Source organism: Syngnathus floridae, chromosome 7 (assembly GCF_059516105.1).
Source record: "Syngnathus floridae isolate MCC-2025c chromosome 7, RoL_Sflo_1.0, whole genome shotgun sequence".
NCBI lineage: Eukaryota > Metazoa > Chordata > Actinopteri > Syngnathiformes > Syngnathidae > Syngnathus > Syngnathus floridae.
This window is the reverse complement of record NC_142419.1, coordinates 11,995,530-12,015,089: the sequence shown is the minus strand read 5'-3', so window position 1 is coordinate 12,015,089 and position 19,560 is coordinate 11,995,530. Positions and strand designations below refer to the sequence as shown.

General features: G+C 39.4%; 2 protein-coding genes across 8 annotated transcripts in view; both read right to left on the bottom strand.

The window, feature by feature from the left end:
* pde2a (phosphodiesterase 2A) overlaps positions 1–15,091 on the bottom strand; it is a 107,373-nt gene extending 92,282 nt beyond the window's left edge. For both annotated transcript variants that reach the window (XM_088380887.1, XM_088380888.1), the window contains exons 1-2: positions 14,851–15,091; positions 14,602–14,734 (exon numbers count right to left, since the gene is read on the bottom strand). The gene's annotated coding sequence lies outside the window, so the exon portion shown is untranslated. The remainder of the gene's footprint in view (positions 1–14,601; positions 14,735–14,850) is intronic.
* Positions 15,092–16,675: 1,584 nt separating this feature from the next.
* Positions 16,676–19,560, bottom strand: part of arap1 (ArfGAP with RhoGAP domain, ankyrin repeat and PH domain 1) — a 29,425-nt gene continuing 26,540 nt past the window's right edge. For all 6 annotated transcript variants that reach the window (XM_088380146.1, XM_088380148.1, XM_088380145.1 and 3 more), the window contains exons 34-35: positions 19,438–19,475; positions 16,676–17,944 (exon numbers count right to left, since the gene is read on the bottom strand). In XM_088380146.1, coding sequence (XP_088236272.1) covers positions 19,455–19,475 — 21 coding nt within the window. In that variant the 3' untranslated portion in view covers positions 16,676–17,944; positions 19,438–19,454. The remainder of the gene's footprint in view (positions 17,945–19,437; positions 19,476–19,560) is intronic.

Here is a 19,560-nt window from a genome sequence, read left to right as displayed (position 1 = left end):
TTTTCTTGCATGGAGTTTTCAACGGTGACAATTCCAAGCTTCTGCAATCCCCATATAGACAAATGTCTTATCAGGTCCTGCCAGCAGCTTTTCATTAAACCACATGTTGCACTTGACTCATACATGAGTGTGTCAATTATGCAGTATAAAAAGGCCGTGGTCCCTTTTTACGAGCTCTCCATAGCTCAAGTCAAGTCAAGTCAAGTTTTTACGAGCTCTCCATAGCACAAACGCACATTTACAAGACAGACTCTTCCATGCTGATTGTTTTGGAAAATAAACTCTAAAACTAAAACATTAGTTCCCAAAGTCACCGTGGGATACGCATTTCCCGACTGTTGCATTTTTAAATATGCTTATATGAGAACAATGGAAATATAGATCTTGTTCAAAAATATGTTCAACTTAAATATTGTTGAATATTATCAACCTGGACTACATAATGTTTACGTGTTCAAAGTGCATTTCAGGGCAAATTATTGGTGAACACAACTGCATAGAGAAAAAATAATAAAGCGAAAATTGACATAGCTTTGAACTTGCATTTGCACCTCTGCTAGTTTTCTTTTGTGCTGCAGAGAAATGTTACATGGTCTCAAATGAGTTTGAATATGCAAAAGCATATCTCGGGGCATGACATACTCTAGGGGTCAGTACACAATTACTAACTGTCTAGGTCTAGGAGACCCAGGGGTCACCAACGTGCCCAGTAGCCGGTGAGGAGCATGTGACACGAGTACCCCGCTGGGCTGTTCTAAAAATAGCTCATCAGTCATAAGACATTGGTTACATTTCCATGGACGCATTAAATCAGATTAAAAGTTTGGTCGGAATAAAAACACTTCATGTACACACCCACCCCGTTACGAATATTCTGATTGGATCAAGCCAATTCCGATCAATATTTTATTCCGAATGGCTATGTTTGTATGTCTTGGACTAAAATCATGATCAGATGCACTATTTTCTTGGAGACTAAAAACATTGATCTGACGAACAAAGCAATGTTTTGTTGACACTATATTATGCGGTTGCTTCTTCTAATACCATTTCCGATAGATTGGCTCATTCTGTGCATTTCCAATTACTCCTCCGATTAGACCTCAAGCACATCCTGATGTTCAAACATTGCTTGAATGGCATCTCTGTCTACCTTAAGTTAGTTCTGTTGCATCTGTTCATCATCCTCCTTCTAATCATCTTCTCGGTATGATGGGATCCCCCACGAGTTCCCCGCATTGCTTCACCAAACTTCTCCCTGAGCGATCAGCTAATGAGCCGTAATTGCAAACACCTGAGCTAAGATTTCCCGATAATGTCGCCGTTGTTCAGCGTCTGTCAAATTAATAACGGGATGTTTATAGCAGACCTTTTATTTTATTCCCATTTTCCCATGTCTTGCATGGTCTCATATTTCCCGTCAGAGTAGGAAATAATAAACAAAATGTTCGATGAGAGCTATTGGACAGAGAAATTAATACCTATTGCCCAATTTCCCGAACTAACAAAAATCACAGATGGCTGTGGGTGTGTTTTGGATTTTTCTTGTCAGTGAGCAAAGCGGGGACATGTTTGAATTCACACAAGGTCTCAGAAGACACTGTTAGTGCGTCTGAGAATAAACTTGTGATTCTAGTTTCTTACAACTCTAATTCCTGTGTTAAGTGAAATTATTCGACACGCTTCATTTAGGGTGCAGCAGACCGTGTGGTTATTTTTAAATTGTTGAGTCTGGAGGAGAGTCGAATCATTATCTAAATAAATCAAATTGCATGTTTCCCAGATGACATTAAAAGATGTAACTGAGAAATACCTGAACAACTCCAAAAACAAGATCAGAATAAAAGTTCTTCTTAAAAAGAGAACACAGAAAGACTTATAAAAAAAACAATTGGCACAAGTCTACCGAGGTGTGAAACAAATACAATTCCTCTTCCCTTCATCTCTTTCACAGCAAGTGGGCGAGTGCGTGCGTGTAAAAAGAACTGGAAAGGCTTCAAAGCCAAATCCAGATACAATGAGGATGTTGGCGTGATTTTAGGCTTCATGAAAGAAGGGCTTCAAAGTTACTTAAGTGATTATCTTTATTCAATGATTAAAGTCTTAGAAGCTCAATCAAGGAGACAATTTAATGAGAATATATATTTTTTTTGTCCAACAAAACATTATTGAATCTGGCTCAATGAAAGCCTCCATTAATACAACACTTAGAGTATTTTCTGGACTATAAGGCGCTCCGGACTATAAGGCACACCTTCAATGAATGGCCCATTTTGTGTATCTGTTTATGTATGTATACATACACATTCGTATATATGCATATGTAAATATGACAAATTAATATTGAGCTTGTTATGCTTTTGTTTTTGTATTTTTAAAAACACTTGAATGACATTTGACTACACAGCACTTTGTTTGTTTTGCACTTTGTTTGTATATGTTAACAGGAGTGGACCTCCTTACAAGCCCTAGGCTTCGTCTCTCTCCTTGCACTGTTATTGCTATAATAGTATGTGCTAAACAATAAACCAAACCAAACCATTAATGCATCATGTCAGATTTTTAATCCAAATCAAATCATTCTCCATTTTATCTTTTTTATTTCAACTTCAGACGCAACAAATTACCTTATAATCACAAAATAATGATTCATAGTCTTCAGCGGGTCACTTATGATTGATTTCATGACACAATGCTTGGGGCCAGTTTAAAGTTAGGAATTTGGTCCATATATAAGGCGCACCAGACTATAAGGCGCACTGTCAGCTTTTGAGAAAATTTGAGGTTTTTAGGTGTGCCTTATAGTCCGGAAAATACGGTAGTTTCATTGCGTGACTGCCATAATACCAACTGCCTCCCAGAGGGGAATGACGTCATCCACGACCAGTTAATTGTGTACTGTGCCTTCGTTTACATTCACCTGATTTGATGCTCACACTCACTCTGATCTAGTAGATGCCAAGTTCCATATCTGCTAAGCACAGGAGGAATTAGCTGGACTGGAACACACATTGCCCATTGGCGCAAAAGCCCTGCTGTGTTTAAATGAAGTTTTCTCAGAGTTTCACAGCTGATTACCTCCTGCCTTTGTTAAGTTCTCTCCACATGGGATGTTAAAATTATTAGCTTTATTAAATCAGCATTTAGTTATGACTTTGAATGTGCCGTCATCTTTCACACAGCCCTTAACACCTTTGATTAAGTAAATCTTACCATTCTTAACAATTTTGATACTATTTCTGTCTGACTCAAATTGTAACTGTCTTCAATTGGATTTTTTTTTTTTTTTAGGCTCCCAGTCTGGCTCCGTATTCAGTCGTTATGGCAACCTGGAGAACATTATTTGGAATAATGCTACACGATTTACCTCTGCAGGCTGAGTCTCATTTCTCCTGCTCCAGGATACTTAAGTCATACAATAATAGACGGAGTGCTATGGTGTCTTTTATGTAGTATGTGTGGAGCATTACTTGTTACTTTCATTGGAATTTTTTTATTGGGTTTCTTTCCTTTCTTGTTCACCCTTCTGGTGAAAATCTTTTCTTATATCAATTTTAAAAAATGTCCCTAAAAGTTTTAGAAATCAGATATATGTAAATACACAGAAGTCAGCCGAGATAGGCTCTAACTAATAAAAACACCAAATTCTGAAAATAATAAAAAGTAAAAAAAAAATGGATGGATTGATATGCATTATGGATAGAAACGCTACATCCTTATACGGCCTGAACATGCAAGAAAAGGATAAAGGTCCTTCCAGTAACTCGGGCGACATAGTGTGACAGCAGTGTCTGAGCGCTGCGCTTCAATAAAGTTCAGTGAAGCTTATTTTTATGAGGTGGGACATTCCTGCTGTTCCAGATTGTCCTCAAGCATCCCTCGTCTCGTAAATCATACGATGACCTGCAAAATGCTGTTGATTTCCACTCTTAAAATGTCTCTGAAACTAAAGCAGCACATCTACGTGAGCCTGAGCAGGCTTCCCCTTTCCCATTTCTTTTTACCTAGAACTAAAAATAGAGATACTCATGATTTCCCGAATCAAATTAATTGAAAACCATCAAAGGGTCAAATGCGGAGCCGTATGTTTGAAATTGAGTTGGTTCACTCACCTGGCTTCAATTGCCACTCATATGAAACGAAAGGTTATCTGTCTCAATATATGCCCCCAAAATTGAGCCGGCGCCACCTTGGGATAGGTTGCAGTTCCCCAAACCAAGCCTGCATGATCAGACTGTTCAAATCGCATTTCGTTTTATGTCCTCATCATAACAGATGAATGCTGTTTAATTTTGCAGCACAGCAAAAGTGTGTCACGTACTAGCTGATTGAGATCGCCTGGAGCGTCGCTCTAAAATCAGCTCCTGAGTTGATTACATCCAAATGTCTTCAGTGCTTACTGACATTTACAGGCAGCCTTCATAAATTGTTTAACAACTACAAACTGACTAGACTATGAATCATTCAAAAAGTATTACCTGATGGCTTGCGAGCTTTCCTCTACAGAATATTCATTACAGATATCGTTCGTCGACAGTCTGTGGTTAGAGCTACGGCGTGGGTTGTAAATATTCTGGAATACAGATTTAAAAACTCAGCCAATTAGAGAGACTTCAGAGTTGTTGGTGAAATGAATAATTGTCTGTACCTGTCCTTCAGTTGGAAGTGCTTCCAATTACACACAAGAGGCCAAATGAGGCAAAGCTGGCTGTGCTGTCAAGCCTTTTATACTCATATTGCCACATTTACCCTCTTCTGTTTGCCAACATACGCATATATCGGCTCTCACCTACTTGAGGTTAGTGTTTGATTCAAACAAAATGAAAAAGAAAAACAAAGCCCCTGTGATTGGCTGGCAACCAGTCTAAATGTGAAGGCCGGATTTTCAGGATAAATGATAAAAATTAGAGAGGGACAACATATCATTAAACCCTTCTGTAAGTGCTACAACCAGCAAAACTACTGCACAAAAATAAACATATTAATTATGAAATATGCACTGATAAGACCTAATAAAAAGACACACAATGCAGCCTCCCAGAATACTGCGGCCTGAAAAATAAACAAAAACCAGCTTTTGTCTCTCCAGTTACACGTTGTGCCTTTTAGACACTTCTCAGTGCATGTATCGAGCCCTCTTTATCTTAATTTCCTCCTTTCAGTGCCTGGGCTCGGTTGAATCCCTGTTGGGTGTTAAAGGCTTGTTAGCTATTATCCTCGTTGCTTTCTCCTCTTTCCACATATACACATCTCACTGCTACCTCAACACAACATCAACTCAATCTCAGGCATCTTTACTTGTTTCTGGTGAATTTATTAGTGTGATTTCTCCCCCAAAATTCCATGTTTGGAATACCTTAAAGCCACTTTTTAAAAAAAAAAAAATTGATTTTATCATTAATATTTTTTGGGTGCATCTTTTTACACAAGACAGAAATATATATCACCGTATAGGACTTAGTTGAAATGTAATATCTAAAGAACAAAAATGCAGCATCCACCTCGCCACAAAATCGGTTTGTTCCGCCCAATCCCTCACAACTCCCCTGGACGTATGAAAAATATAGATACATCTTTCCTGGTTTTTCCTCAGCTCCCCTAAACCTCTGATCCTAGAATCGCCACTGCCTAGCTCCCTTCCAAGTGCCTATCCCTCAGTAAAGCTCTCCTGGCTGTGTGAAATTCTCCAGCTCATCCGGTTTAAATCAATTTCATCACACTATTGGTCATATTTCTGTTTGTGTGCATTTTCCTGCATCTCTCTGTATGATTTAGAAGTGTTATTTCAAATCTTGCATGTTTTTTTAAAATAAATAATACATTCCACTGAGGCTTTAGTATGTTGATATAACTGTCTATAATTATTCCACAAAGTACAGTAATTGAAGTGAATTGTTTGGGCAGTCACGTACAGTGCTATATGCTGAGAGACAATCAATCAAGATCCCAGCCAGGCCCATTATTCGCTTTGGATTAAAGAGTCGCAAGTATAAACTGAATGGTTTGTTTGGGAGACCTCGGGCAAGGTAAAATGATGTGGTCGCTACAATTAGTTCGTTTGAAATGGAAACTTTCCTGAAGCTGTGTTGTGGAAAACTTGCCTCCAACAAAACCTGCTGTGTTTTAAGTCAGGACCAAGGCAGCTGACCGTAGTTAGTCATGCATGCTAGCCAACAATGACAATATTTCTTCAAGCCTGTTTTTTTTTTTTTTACACTGTGTAGATAACATCACATGTATCATGAGTTTTTTTTTTTTTCCAGGGTTGAGGCCATGCATACCATTCCGCCATCCCCAACCTCCTTTCCGTCAAGGAAAGGTTCACAGTAGTCACTTTTTTGCGGACCTCCAACCATTCATTGAAGGTGTGTGGTGGTGTACTATCACACCTACCCAATCGGAACATTTTTGATCTGCTACAAAAATAAGTGCAAAAAATCTCAATCTATCTGTGTGGCCTAATAATCTGTGCTGTGGACTGACTGTAGAACTCATTCTGCATGTGGATTTGTCGTCAAAGAGAAGTTGATGGACTTCTTCCAAAACACCACAGATTGTTTTACAAACAATAGCAAAAAGAAAAGGTTAAGTGGACGTTCTAGGTATGACTATAAAAAAACAAAATTGTGGCAACCTGTGACTCAATGTCAATTGAGTACTACACGCTTATGTCACAGTGTTGCGCAACATCTCGCTATCGTCACAATCCATTTTTTTATAGCGCTTGACCCCATTGGGTTACAAGTGATCTGCAGCCTACCCTAGTTGACAAACGGTTACCAAACTGCAGCTCAACCTCCTTGAAGACACTGCCAGGACAATCGAGGGCACCTCCGACATCTATTTTTTCATTGATTTTCATAACATGTATTACTTGTGCCCTCTCTGCATCCATTACAACCTGGTGATCCTGAAAGGGGGATCCTTCCATCTGTGGTCCCTTCTCAAGGTTTCTCATTTTCCCCTGGCAGGGGTTTTGAGTTTTTCCTTGCCCTTTTGGGAGCTTAAGATCAGGGGATGCTTTGAGAATAATTGTCAATTTTTGGCTATGTGAAGCCTTTTGAGACTGTTTGTGATTTAGGGCTATACAAATAAACTTGACTTGACTTGACTTGACCAGTCAATTGACGCAGAGGTCAGCCCATCCCTGAGTTTCTGTCCAAAAAACTTTGAGCATCACGCCTCGCACATCCTGCACTGACTGCTGTGATCTTCACCATCAAGCTAAGCTTACTCGACACCAAGTGGTTGACTCAGTCGTCTTTTCATCCGCCACTTTTAAAACCTCTGTGCCAATCAAAGACTTTCGATGACTTTTTGATCCGTCTTTAAATATCTCAACGGTATGGCCTTCTCTTACTCACGCATATTCGAGCTGTCAAACCAAAATCAAAAGCCCCACACAGCACACTGCTTTCCAACAACCTAGACGAGATGCAAAAGCTTTTCTATGGTAGTCCCTGTTTTGTTTCTGGAACATTCTTCCTTTTAATATTCAATCCACATTGACCCTACAAAAGGTTAAATGCCTTCTTGAGAATCACCTCTAACACAAACTGAGCCTGTTTTGTTTTATTAGGTCATTTCATTGCGTGTGTTTTTATTGCACTACGTTTTATTGGTCTTATCCATTTTTCTTTCATTTATTGGATTTCTCTTTTAATGTGTCTGGTTTGTTTATTGTACAGCACTGTTGGCAGGAAGAGTTGCGAGAGATGTGCCACATAAAACGTTGCTTTAATTTCTTTATATGAAAGCAATTTTCGAAATTCTAAATACAGCAATGTTATCAATAATACGGCCAACGAAAACTATTTAAATGTAGATTTCCTGATCATGTCATGCTCATGCATTTGCCAGCCACTTGTTTAGTCATAATTACGTCAGTGATGTCAGTCAAATCATGTTTTTAATTCTCTAAAGTGTTTCTCTTCAAACGATGTTTGAGAACCTCGTTGTCATTTATTAACTGGCAATTAAACGGTTGTAATTAGCTTCCCAAAACAATGGAAGCGTGTAACAACAATAATTATCTTTGCCACTGTTGCAACTGTCATGCCGATTTAACAGCGCTTGTCCAAGCACGACGTTGTCAACCTTCAGCATCACCCGATGACTGTGTCATTCTGTTGACAGTTGGGTATGTCAACTTGTGTCGTTGCTACGGCAACACACTCATTCACCTCAGAAGTTGAAACGATTGTTCTGAAGTCGTGATAACTCTTACTTGTGTTTAATTTAATTTTCAGAATGTCAAGCCTAAGAACACACATAAGATGAGATAGTAGCTTCCAGTCCAATAATGTTAATTACATTAGAGATCCTGGTGTAGAATTTCAACAACCACAGGAACTTTTAATCTTTTTTGAAATTGTCAAGCCGATCCCACATAATTTCATTTTAATCTTATATCTTAATATTGGACCACTTTAACGTCAAATTAAAGTCAACATTTCATTTTCTTCAGTACATAAGAATTAAATGACATGGTCAGTTGTGTGTTCTAGGATTTGTGTTTTGTGAGGAGCTATCAGAGATTTTAAATACACATGCAAAAATATTCTCTTTCAATTATTGGCACCAATGACCTTTGGAAAAGATTTTCTACTAGAAAAATGTCAGCCAAACAGAAAGCTAGTTATGAGATCACCCATCAATCAAAGTATCAACACACGGAGGGTAGCCATTTTCCATTAATGTCCCCAAAAATCAGTCAGGACAGACTCCAGCGCACTTGCGTGACAAATTTAGGGTCTTCAGTGAACCTAACCAGCTGGATAGAAACCATGCAAGTTGTGAGTTTGCAGTTTAACATTCCATTTGCCTCATCTGTTCTTCTGTACTAGTGTGAGTTGGCGCTTAGGAACAGCTTTGGGTCTTTGGCCGCCAACGTGACAGGCGCTGACCACCTTCTGGACAGAGTTTGCTGCAGCTGCTTCTCTGATGGATGTTTTGAACAGGACCTCTTCCAATTTGGTGTCCTAAAGTTTACAGATAGACTGAAGGTTAAACTCTTTCTGCTATGATTGGGCCAGTCAGGCCTGTCGGGCAGTTTCCCAAAACCAGGATCCAGCGATCCATTCACAGTCCAGTCTCTGTTTCAGCTCCATGCCCAGAACACTCAGTGTGACAGCGGGCTGATGAAATGAAAGCTTCACTTTCCAGTTTGGCTCGGCGTGCCGTCACTGGCACAACGAACAAGAGCCTTGTTGGTTATTTTAACGTTATTTGTTCACGTTAAAACTCTGGCCAACAATAACATAGCTTTTAACTGAAGTCATTAAGGGTCAGGGTCAATAAATCCAAAGCATATGAAAAAAAAAAAAGAAGGCATACCTGGGAGGACATTAAAAATGGAAAAACGTGAATGGTTAGTTGTAGTAATATTTATCTCAGTCCAATGTTAGTGACATACTAAGAGATAAAGCCTAAGGTTAACTGCCTACTTCAGAATTTTTTTAAGACAAATTGGAGAATTTAAGGGGTGGCAAGTTTTTCACATTATTTTACTGTCTCTTAATACATGTTACACATCAATATTATTAGGAACACCGTGTTTAGATGAAAGGGGGCAAATATTATTGTAAAGAGAAAGATTGATTTAATTTCCCCTCTAAGTGCAAAGTAACATCCATAGACAAATTCATCGTTCGTGTGTGTGTTGGAGAGAGAGCGAGAGAGCTGAACAAGTAATGAGGTTGGAGAGAGCAGGATGACGTTGGTGATTTTGCAGATGAGGGAAATGAGGAGAGAAAAGAGGATTATGTGGGAATGTCGAACATTCTGTGAATATTTAAAAAAAAGGATTGGTAAAGGGAATAGAATATGAAACCACAGCACAACCACATATGTCCGTGTGACCAAAAATCCAATCTATGCTATTTTCAAATTGTACTTTTGATACAACAGTAGTGCCCTTCCCTTACACTGTGTAGAGTTCAGTCCTTTTTCCAAACAGCTTATGTAACATGGGACTACGCAGACATGTGGACAACGTCACACAAACGCACACAGGCACACAAAAAGCCTGTGGATATATCAGCATAGGGTCTATTTTTTTCCAGTGACACTCATGTTGCTTTGTTCTCAGCGGGATAAAGGTGGCCCCAGAGAGCGTACGAGGAACTGCAGACCCCCCCCAAGAATCGCCACCTTATTCTCTACTTCTAAATGTCTCACCTCGAATACATCATCAGCAATTTGTGCTAGCATAAAGTCCTACTGATCAGTTTGGGCACTGCTTGGAACATATTACATCATTTTGGGTTAGATTTAGTGGCATTGAACCCAATCAGACTGAATTTCCGAGGTACAAGGTATTATGTGCATTGCGCTTTTAGTGAACGGAGGCTCTTTGTATACTTTGTATTCCCGAAACGCGGATGGCAAGGTTTGTCCTGACCCATGCAGGGAGAAGTCTGATCGGGCTTGACAGGGTCAGCGTTGTGTTAGCAGGTACGTGGTGCCAGCTCGTCTGGGCCTCTTGATGAGAAGACTATTTCAGCAGTCACAGAAATGCCAACGGCAAGAGCCAATGTGTGATGTGTCTACAGTAAGTTCTTCAAATTATGTCAGACCACAAAATTTGCCGCAGGACGCAACCGGAACAACAACTTGAGCATGGAAAAGGCGAGCTATCTGGGAACTACGTATTTATAAATGTGGTGCGTACTGTATTTAAGAAACTGGATATTGCATAGCTAAATAATAAATAATTTTTTTTTTTAAAAATCTGGGAAAAATGGCTGTTTTTCATTTTTGTTGTGTTGCTAGCAGGATTAAAACATTAACCAACACGCAGTTCATGACCTATATAGATTCAAACTGAGTCTTGCACAAACAACAATATGTCAAGTGGAGGTACTGAGTGACCAAATTGAAATGGACATATTTGAATCTTGAGGCGTTATGTTAATCTGACCGTGTTTTGACAAAAATGCAGTGCTATTTTTAAGCTCTCATGCATAATATGTGATAAGTGCACCAGCCTGTTAACATCACTACATCAACAGCTGTCAACATCTGCACTGCTTGTATGTGCGCGCTGCACATCACGTCAATCAGGTTTAATGAAACTGTACAGCGATTAAGGGCAAATCCAAAGTTTCACCCTTATAAATCTCTTTAAACGCACAAACACGCGCACGCACACACACCGTGACGACCCCATGGCACTGAGTGACTAATCTACAATTAGCACTTGTCTCCCAGGCAATTCATTCTTCTTCTGCCTCCATCCATCCATCCCTCCTCTTCCTTTCTTTTATCGATTTCCACTCAGAGAAGTTGAGCTTGTTAGGGGGTCTTAATACCAGCTGTACTTATTTTTCTCTTTCCATCACATATTAATCAGAGGGGCTACACGAGCTGCCAGTTGCCCATCATTCATTCATTTAGTGACTACGGAAAAAAATATCATCTATAATTAGTACAGTGCTGTTGTATATTTTGAAGGGATGGAAGATCCATGCTGTCCAAATGTTTTGTTTCAATGCCAAGAATTCTTAACACGGTATTAATCAAATGATTATTTCCATCCCTTCATACACCAGAAATATTTTCCGTCAAAGCTGTTCTGCATGTTTTTTTATTTCATGGTCCCTGAATGATTGACCAATAACACCTTCCAATGCTTAGCAACAAACACTAAATAGACTGGTTTTAAAAATATTCTTTTTAGGGTAGATTTTCTGTCTAACATTGCATGAGAATACCTTCACTTGTTTTTGTTGGTTTGTTTATCAGCCAGCAAACCGAGGTGAACTCATCCTGACCAGTCGAGAGGCACCGAGAATATCTCTGAGCTTTCATCGGTGTTCAATCACGCGTGCATGCTGGCTGCTCAGGAAGGGTCCTTTTATCTGACCTAAACACACCAGTGCATTTTTTACATCAACACCTTTACATCATTTGTCCACTTTTAGGATTGATTCTCAGTTCATCCTGTCTTACGTTTGTATTGATTTGACCGTTTCTACCCCTTTGTGCTTTTTTTTAAAAAATGATTTGCTTTAAAATCATATTGCTCTGCCCTTCGGTTTCTAGCACCCAGAAGGCTTTCATATGACATTCGCTTCTGCGTTTCAATAACTTGCACTCTTCCCCCCCTTACTCTCTTGTCCTTCCCCCCCGAGAACATTTGCGCTGACTGCTTCGGGGGAGATAACGCTTGTGTCAGACAGAGAATATTCTGCAATTCCACTGTAACTGCTACACGCAAGAAATAGGCACACTGGAAGATAAAGCTTTAAAAAAAAAAAATAGAGGCGAGAGGTAGGAAAGTGCTAAGCTTTGCATAGGTGTTTGTAAAAATATTTGGTTGTTATTCAAACGAGAATTTTCCTTCTGTGTGGTAGTTTACACTTTCCGTCTTATGCATCGCAATCAAATTCATAACTGATGTGAAGCGACGGTAAATTAATAGCTAAGCTAACTTTGATGAAGTTAGAAGTTAATGTTGTCTCTTTTCCATTTCCAAGTTTGACATCTGCAAGACAAACTTTTCTTTCAAGCACAACCTTAAAAATTCAGATTTTGAAATCAAACGTCGACATCGTGTGAAGGCTATATCCAAGTAAGACCTAAAATTTGCAAATGCTGTCTTATTCAAGTCAAGTCATGTGACTCAAGTTCTCCACCTATGCCTCTCAATGGCAAGGCACATATAGACAAACAATCATTCACACTCATATTCACACTTTCAGAATTCAGAGATTTAATTTAATCTAACATGCATGAGAAAGCCACAGTATATGAAAGTAATACTACCTCAAGAACGTTAGGCGAACACAAGGAGAACAAGCAAACAGGTACGGTGAGATTCAAACCTCAGACTTGTGAGGCAGTCTTGGTCGCTGTGCTACTCATTTGTATTGACGTTGTCATTATGAGTTAAATTAACCATCTCCTAATCTAAGACAAGATGAAACCACAGTAATAGTCTATATTTTTAGTTCTCGTTCCAATCAGCCTGTGCCCATGCTTGAACAGGGCAGCGGACGAGAATCATCAGTCAGAATAGATTGAGAGACTGGTTGCCATAGAGACCATGATAAGGACCTTTTCCCTTCTTTGTTTGTCAAGGGCTAGTAATTGGTGATCAAGTTGAAGGGCCAGGCCAAAGGGAGGTAATCAGACGCAGCACAGCCTGGTGGCTTTTGCACAACGGAGGAAACACTGCAGGACTCAGGAAATGTGTGTGCACGTGTGTGTGTGTAAAATCTCGGATGTTTTCCTGACTGTCAGCTGGAAGTGACTGACAACAGTGTTAATGAACTAACTGTATGATGTCCCACACGACTGCCAGCTTGAGGCAAAAGACTAGTAAGGAAAAACAAAAGGAAAGTTCCTGTCAGACAAAAATCTTGCATCTCCCTTCGTTTGATTTTGACATTTGTTCCCTAACTGTCATTTAAACACCTTTGTGCATTAACATGTGACTTTCACAAAGTCATAATTGAATGGAGAGTGAATAAAGCACGAGGTGAAACTAAAAAGACAAACAACATTGATTGTAATAGTGCAAAGGTGAGTTAAACAATCTTTTCTTTTGCTATCTGCTTTTCTGCCAGGAAGGTTGGGCACCAGTGATTGATTTATAAAATGGCAGGCACACCCACTTTATAGCCAAATCACAGTCTTAATCACAGTCTTGTGATCACTTCTGTGGGTAGAAGCAACTTACTGGCTCCAACCCTGATCATCATGGTAACAAAATCAATATTTGCCAGGGGTCCAGCAGTATGGGTGTGGTGACCAATAACTCATTGCATGAAAATCAAATCTCATTCCATCATGACAGAAAATAGGGTGGATAAAGTGTGCTACAAATCTTGAGCTTGTGGTACAAGAATACATGATTGAAAAGAAAATGTGTAGTAGGTGTACACGATTGTTCACTCTGGCCTTGAATGCAGTTGGTCAACTTGATTCCTTATGTATCAGAAATCTCATCTTTTTTGTGATATTCTATAAGAAAGTCAAGCTGAAATGTAATATGTTGCACCAGACAGAAATCCCTGAAGAAAAACCATGCGGGGTGTCCTACTGTGCTCAATAGAACATCAATCCTTATATTTCACACACACTTGCCATATTGCAATCTTTTATGCAATCACACACGTCAGCGACGTTGTTTAAATAAATGCATTACATCAGTTATGTAATCATGCTATATTCACAAAACACTTGCTAAACTGTCAGAATACAAATCCTCTGGTGTTAATTCAACACCCAGTGTGTTAATTTTAACACCGGCTACATGCATCCTGATGTTTAAGATGTAAAGCGTTAAATGTTCAACACCTACTATTTTTTGAAGCAATAAAATGTAGTCTTGACACTATTGAGTCTCACTTAATAAAATATTTGAAAGTTTCAATTCAAATCACTATTCTTTTATAAAAAGCCAGTCCAGACAGCTCTTCCAAAACAGCAGAAGGACACAGCGTTATGTTCTTTCATCATTTTCGTGTGACAACTGCCTATTTTGCTGATAATAAAATCAGGTCAGACATACACAGAACACATTCTCATTCAAACCCAATAGCAGTCTAAAAAAAAGCCATTGTTTTAGTAGGTAGTGGAAACACAAGACCTCACCTGGTCTGGATGGTGTAGTATCTTTCGGTGCCTTATTTGGACACTTTGACAACTGCCTGTTTCATCATGGACAAGCCTTAATCTCCTGATGGTTGCTCAGATGGTGAACGGTCTTGCAGACTCATTGGGCCACCTTCAAATTTGCATAAGAAAAACAGAAGAATATGGACAAAAAACAATTAACATCACATACGCAATTTCGTCATAGCTAAATGAACCTCAAAGTTTTTTGGGTGACTCAATACTCACATAAATTGGTGAGGCCTTGTCTTCCAGATTAGGAATTCCAAAAACCGAGATCATGTAGACATTAATTTTTCACATGAACCCTTCAATGCAATCGAATTGCAGGACACTTGGCTTTTCATATCATAGTTAGATGTTGAGGAAAAACCAAAAGGCATAGTGTTTGTGTCCTGTGCAGCTTGTCACTTCAGTTGCCTACACCTGCTTTAACCAAACAAAACATGTTCATGACCCCGATTGGCCGTGTGGCCCATGTGACAACATGAGGTCACATAAAATACAACTATTGGCCAATCTGTTTTCAAATAAATCAGATAATCAGAAAATTCAAGTGGAAACCAAATTATGAGGCCTTTTTTTTAATCAAATACCAGAGATGCCATCTTGCAAGGAGGAGAATGATGCTGAAGAAAATGGTCTCAACTCTAACCATTCAACAATTATTACTTTTTAAATCGACACCAATCAACGTCTAATCTTAATTTTAGTTGTGAGGGGTGTTAATACAAGCGTTAAACAATGTCCTTGAATGGATTTGAAGTGCAGTCAAAGTAGTCCAAATATGGCTTGCATTAACATTTTTGTGTTTAAAAATATAGTGTTTCATTTATTTCTAATGTCTGAGTTGCACAATACATTTCACCACTTTGCTTCTTAGTTGGATAAATGTGTGTGAACAGTCACTGAGGAATGCTTAAAAATGATATAAAACATTAAGTGCTTTCACAAGTCTAAACTAGTTTAAAGCATCTGGGAGGGGGTGAAACGGTCTCTCAACATTGTAGACTGAGGGTGCATTAATAAAATAGTGTTTTTACATTTTCTTTATTGAATCAATTGAAACGGATGAGACACTTATTCTACCAAAGATATTATCAGTAACATAAAGGACGATAGGTGGGGGGGGGGGGGGGGGGGGGGTCAAAGAAAGAAACAATAAACAGAGAAGACACATTTAGAACTCTTCTTTTTCCGCAATCCTGAACCAGATAAGCGGTAGGAAAAATTCCAAATTGGCATTCGTACAAATGACAATAGTTCCATTTGTTCAGCGTGACGCAAAATGTGTGCTGCTGACGCTCAGCATGAAGCACAGGTCACTCTCCCACGCTGTTCCGGTCTTGTGTGCAAATGAAGGGCGCAGCCGCCCACAGGTGAATATTGAGTTGAGCCCAAAGCTCCCCCAAAACTCACTTTATCTCCGTTTTCCATTTGTCTCCACTTTGAACAGCTCTGGTCTGTCTTAGTGCGTCTGATTTATGCAACTACCGCTATGACCTATATAGCAAAGGCCATTTGGAATGCACGCGTGCATACAATTATGCATCCCGCTGTGTTCATCCCCAGTAGGTCTCCTGTGCGTGCGGAAAACGTGAAGGTCTCCTACTGTGCGTGGGTCCCTAGCGGGGCTCTCCGGTGTGTGTCTTGAGGTACACACTGACCCTAATGTGTCACTTGTGCTTATAGCAATAACCACACAACCGGTGGACCACCATGAATCACTCAAAAGACACAAACCTCTGCAAAGACCCCCCTCCCTTCCCCCACTTAACCTTGCATGATGACTTTACATATACATCCCTGTCACATTCTCCTCCAGGCTTGTCTATAGGCTCCACTTAATGCCATGAAAGCCTCAGGCCAGGAAAAGTTTGTCCAACAGTTGTCACATTGGACATACATCATGTGTGTGTGTATACATGTTCCCAAGGGCCAGGTTGACCTCACACAATTTGCATTTTACAAACACAGTGGACTGTCCATTAATCTTTTAGCAAGACTTTTGTGCAATCATTTTATGCACAAGCTGGAACATACACACACAAAATTGGCATAAAGTGTTTATTAGAGTTCAAGAAATTAAAAAAATAAACTGGCATGATTTATTTTGACAGTCAAATGAAAATACCTCAGCAGTGTCTACCAATTACTGATCAAACAAGTGCTTGATAAAGGATAATGTATTAATATATTTGTTTGCAAATTGACATTCACGTTAAAGTACACTCATGGAAGTCGGACCTACCTTTATTGATGGAGAACAGTAAAAAAAAAAAAACTACTTGTAGCAAGTGTCCTAAGAATAAATACCTATCAGATGACAGAAACATTCATCTGTATTAGGTCTCAGAACATTAGAAAGGCCACAGTCCGCTCGGAACACTCGACGTTTGATAGCTTTAGTGAGCAAAACAACTTCCAATTTGCATCTCATTGTTAATAATGAAATTGTAAGGAGTGGGGAGGAAATTGTTCTAATCACGTGGATTGACATGAGGGCTGTTAAGCGACAATAAACACATTTCACACAGTTGCCCCCCCCAACACACACACACACTATAGTTAACAGTGTAAAAAAAAAAAAAAAAAACTTCAGAACTCTTCATCTTGCGTCCTCTGTAACCCAAATAAATAATTCACATGAGTGCATTGACCTAAAGATGGCGATTTACAAGCAAGTGGTGGACAGTCAAGAGCAGTCAGACACAAGCGATTGTTTCAGCATGAGACGTTCATGCAAGTTCACTAATATGAAGTAGTGGGGGGGGGGTTAGGGGGCTTGAAATAAGTGACAATATGAAAAACAAAAATCTGGACCACATCGACATGATGCTTTGCGTACAATGGCAATGATTGCATTTTGAACTGCAGGGTTATCATAACACATATATTTATATTAAAAAAAAAAAAGAATTCACAAAAATAAGAATGGCACCAAAACAGTGGTGCTTTCAAGCAAATCCTTCAAAACAAATACACGATTGCAATGAAAGTTTCCTTCGGAATGTGCTTCAAGGCTTGTGGTCCATGATGCAATGCAGTAATGCGGAGGGCGCACATCAATGCACACTTGACTCTTGCCATGTTGGAGGCCATTCAGGAGCCCATCAGGGATGGAAACTCCTCCATCAAAGTGTCCAAAACACATTCAAGTATAAACTTCAACTGTGCAGGGGGAATCGAATAATGTCTCTCTTGTCCATTCACTTTTGGTCCACTTGACTTCCTCCTGTTTCTTCATTCTGGTCGGCAGTGTCATGCACTGATGATGTCACTGGAGAGTGGCGAGGTCGCCTGATAACACCAAACACCTGCCCTGCAAAAAGATATACAAGCTGTCAATCTCCTTGGCTGCTCAAAATCCATACGTCAGACATTTCTGAACCATGGTAAGCACATACGAAGGTTTTCAAAACATATAAACACAACTGTGACACTCCTGCTATAATGTTGTGGCCCTTGCTGCAGTGAATATAAAAAGTCTACACACCCCTGTTCAAATGGAAGGTTTTTGTGATGTTTAAAAAAAATAATAATAAAAAAAAAAAGATCAAAATAACTTTTTTTTTCCTGCCCTTATTTTTGACCTATACAATAACTGGTATAACAAAATTTAAAAATTAAAAAAAAATTAAAAAATCAAGAAAGGAGATACAGTGAGAATATGGTTACAAAACTGTGCACAATCTTGTATCTAGTCAGAATTCATCACAAACTTGTGTTAAATGGGAGCCAGTACATGCCCGAATTCCATTTCAAGTGCCTCAGTTTAAACACAAATAGAGTTGAGATCTTCCTGTTGGCTTTTCCTGACATTTGTTACCATATCTTAAAATCACAAAATCCTGGAATAAATCCTCAGCATTTTTCCGAAATCACGTCAATGCTTTATCCCAGTGGGCATCTAAAAGATGAACTCCACATAGTTTTGTTGAGCTTTTCTGTTTTCTGTGACACCATAACAGAAGCCAGTGATGGCAAACAGGAAAATGTGACAATTAAATGTGCAGCATCTCGGCCATGGCAGCTGCAGCGCAATAACCCGCTCAGGGCACACAAAGGCTGCTTTTACATCTTTGATCTCTCTAATGTTGGCCAATTGCCATCAAGATGGCTCTGCTGCTCCTCAGAATAAAGACCTACAGAGACATGAAAAACAGCGATGAACATTTCTGTCAGAAGCCATAAAAAAAGGGAGGGGGGGGGGTGACTAGAGCTCATGAGATAGAGAAGCAAAACATGAGGAGGCTAACCTATCATGAATGTTGGCACACAAGCTGGACATTTTCCATTGAAATTCCAGCTGCACGAGTTGCGCTGGCCTTGACCAGGGGGATGGGGGGGGGGTCTTCGTCATGGCGATTTACATACAGCAAGCCTGCTTAATGTCTCATACACAGAGGTGGCCATTCTGCACACATTTCTGTACAGGCTGCCAAGTATTAACAATGATAATATTTTACGCACTACAAAGTGAGCCGTATTGTTTACGTATAGAAGGCAATGTGTTGGCTGTGCACCCTTCAAAGGCCTAGTACACATTTTATTGATTCCACATTATTTATGCAGCATGCGTAAAATTAGATCTGTGCAATTTTAAAGGCGATAGTGTGACCCTGGAATCAACTCATTCAGCATATATTAATTTCAACGGAGGAAAGAAACGCTTCGAAGTATAAAGAAATAATAGTTTGATTAAATATGGACGTTCCACTATATCCATCCTTATAAATTATGCCCGATGACATTGCAATGCATCTAGACGTCGTGAATAAACGAAAGGGAGCAAGCGTTAAAAAAAAAACATACCTTCCTTGTAGCCTCCATTATCGAATGTCTCTAAACAGCTGTAAGATACATGGACAAATAGTTTAGACCAGATCAAGACTGGAAGGCGGATAGAAAATGGAAACTTGGCAGTAAGCCCCAAAC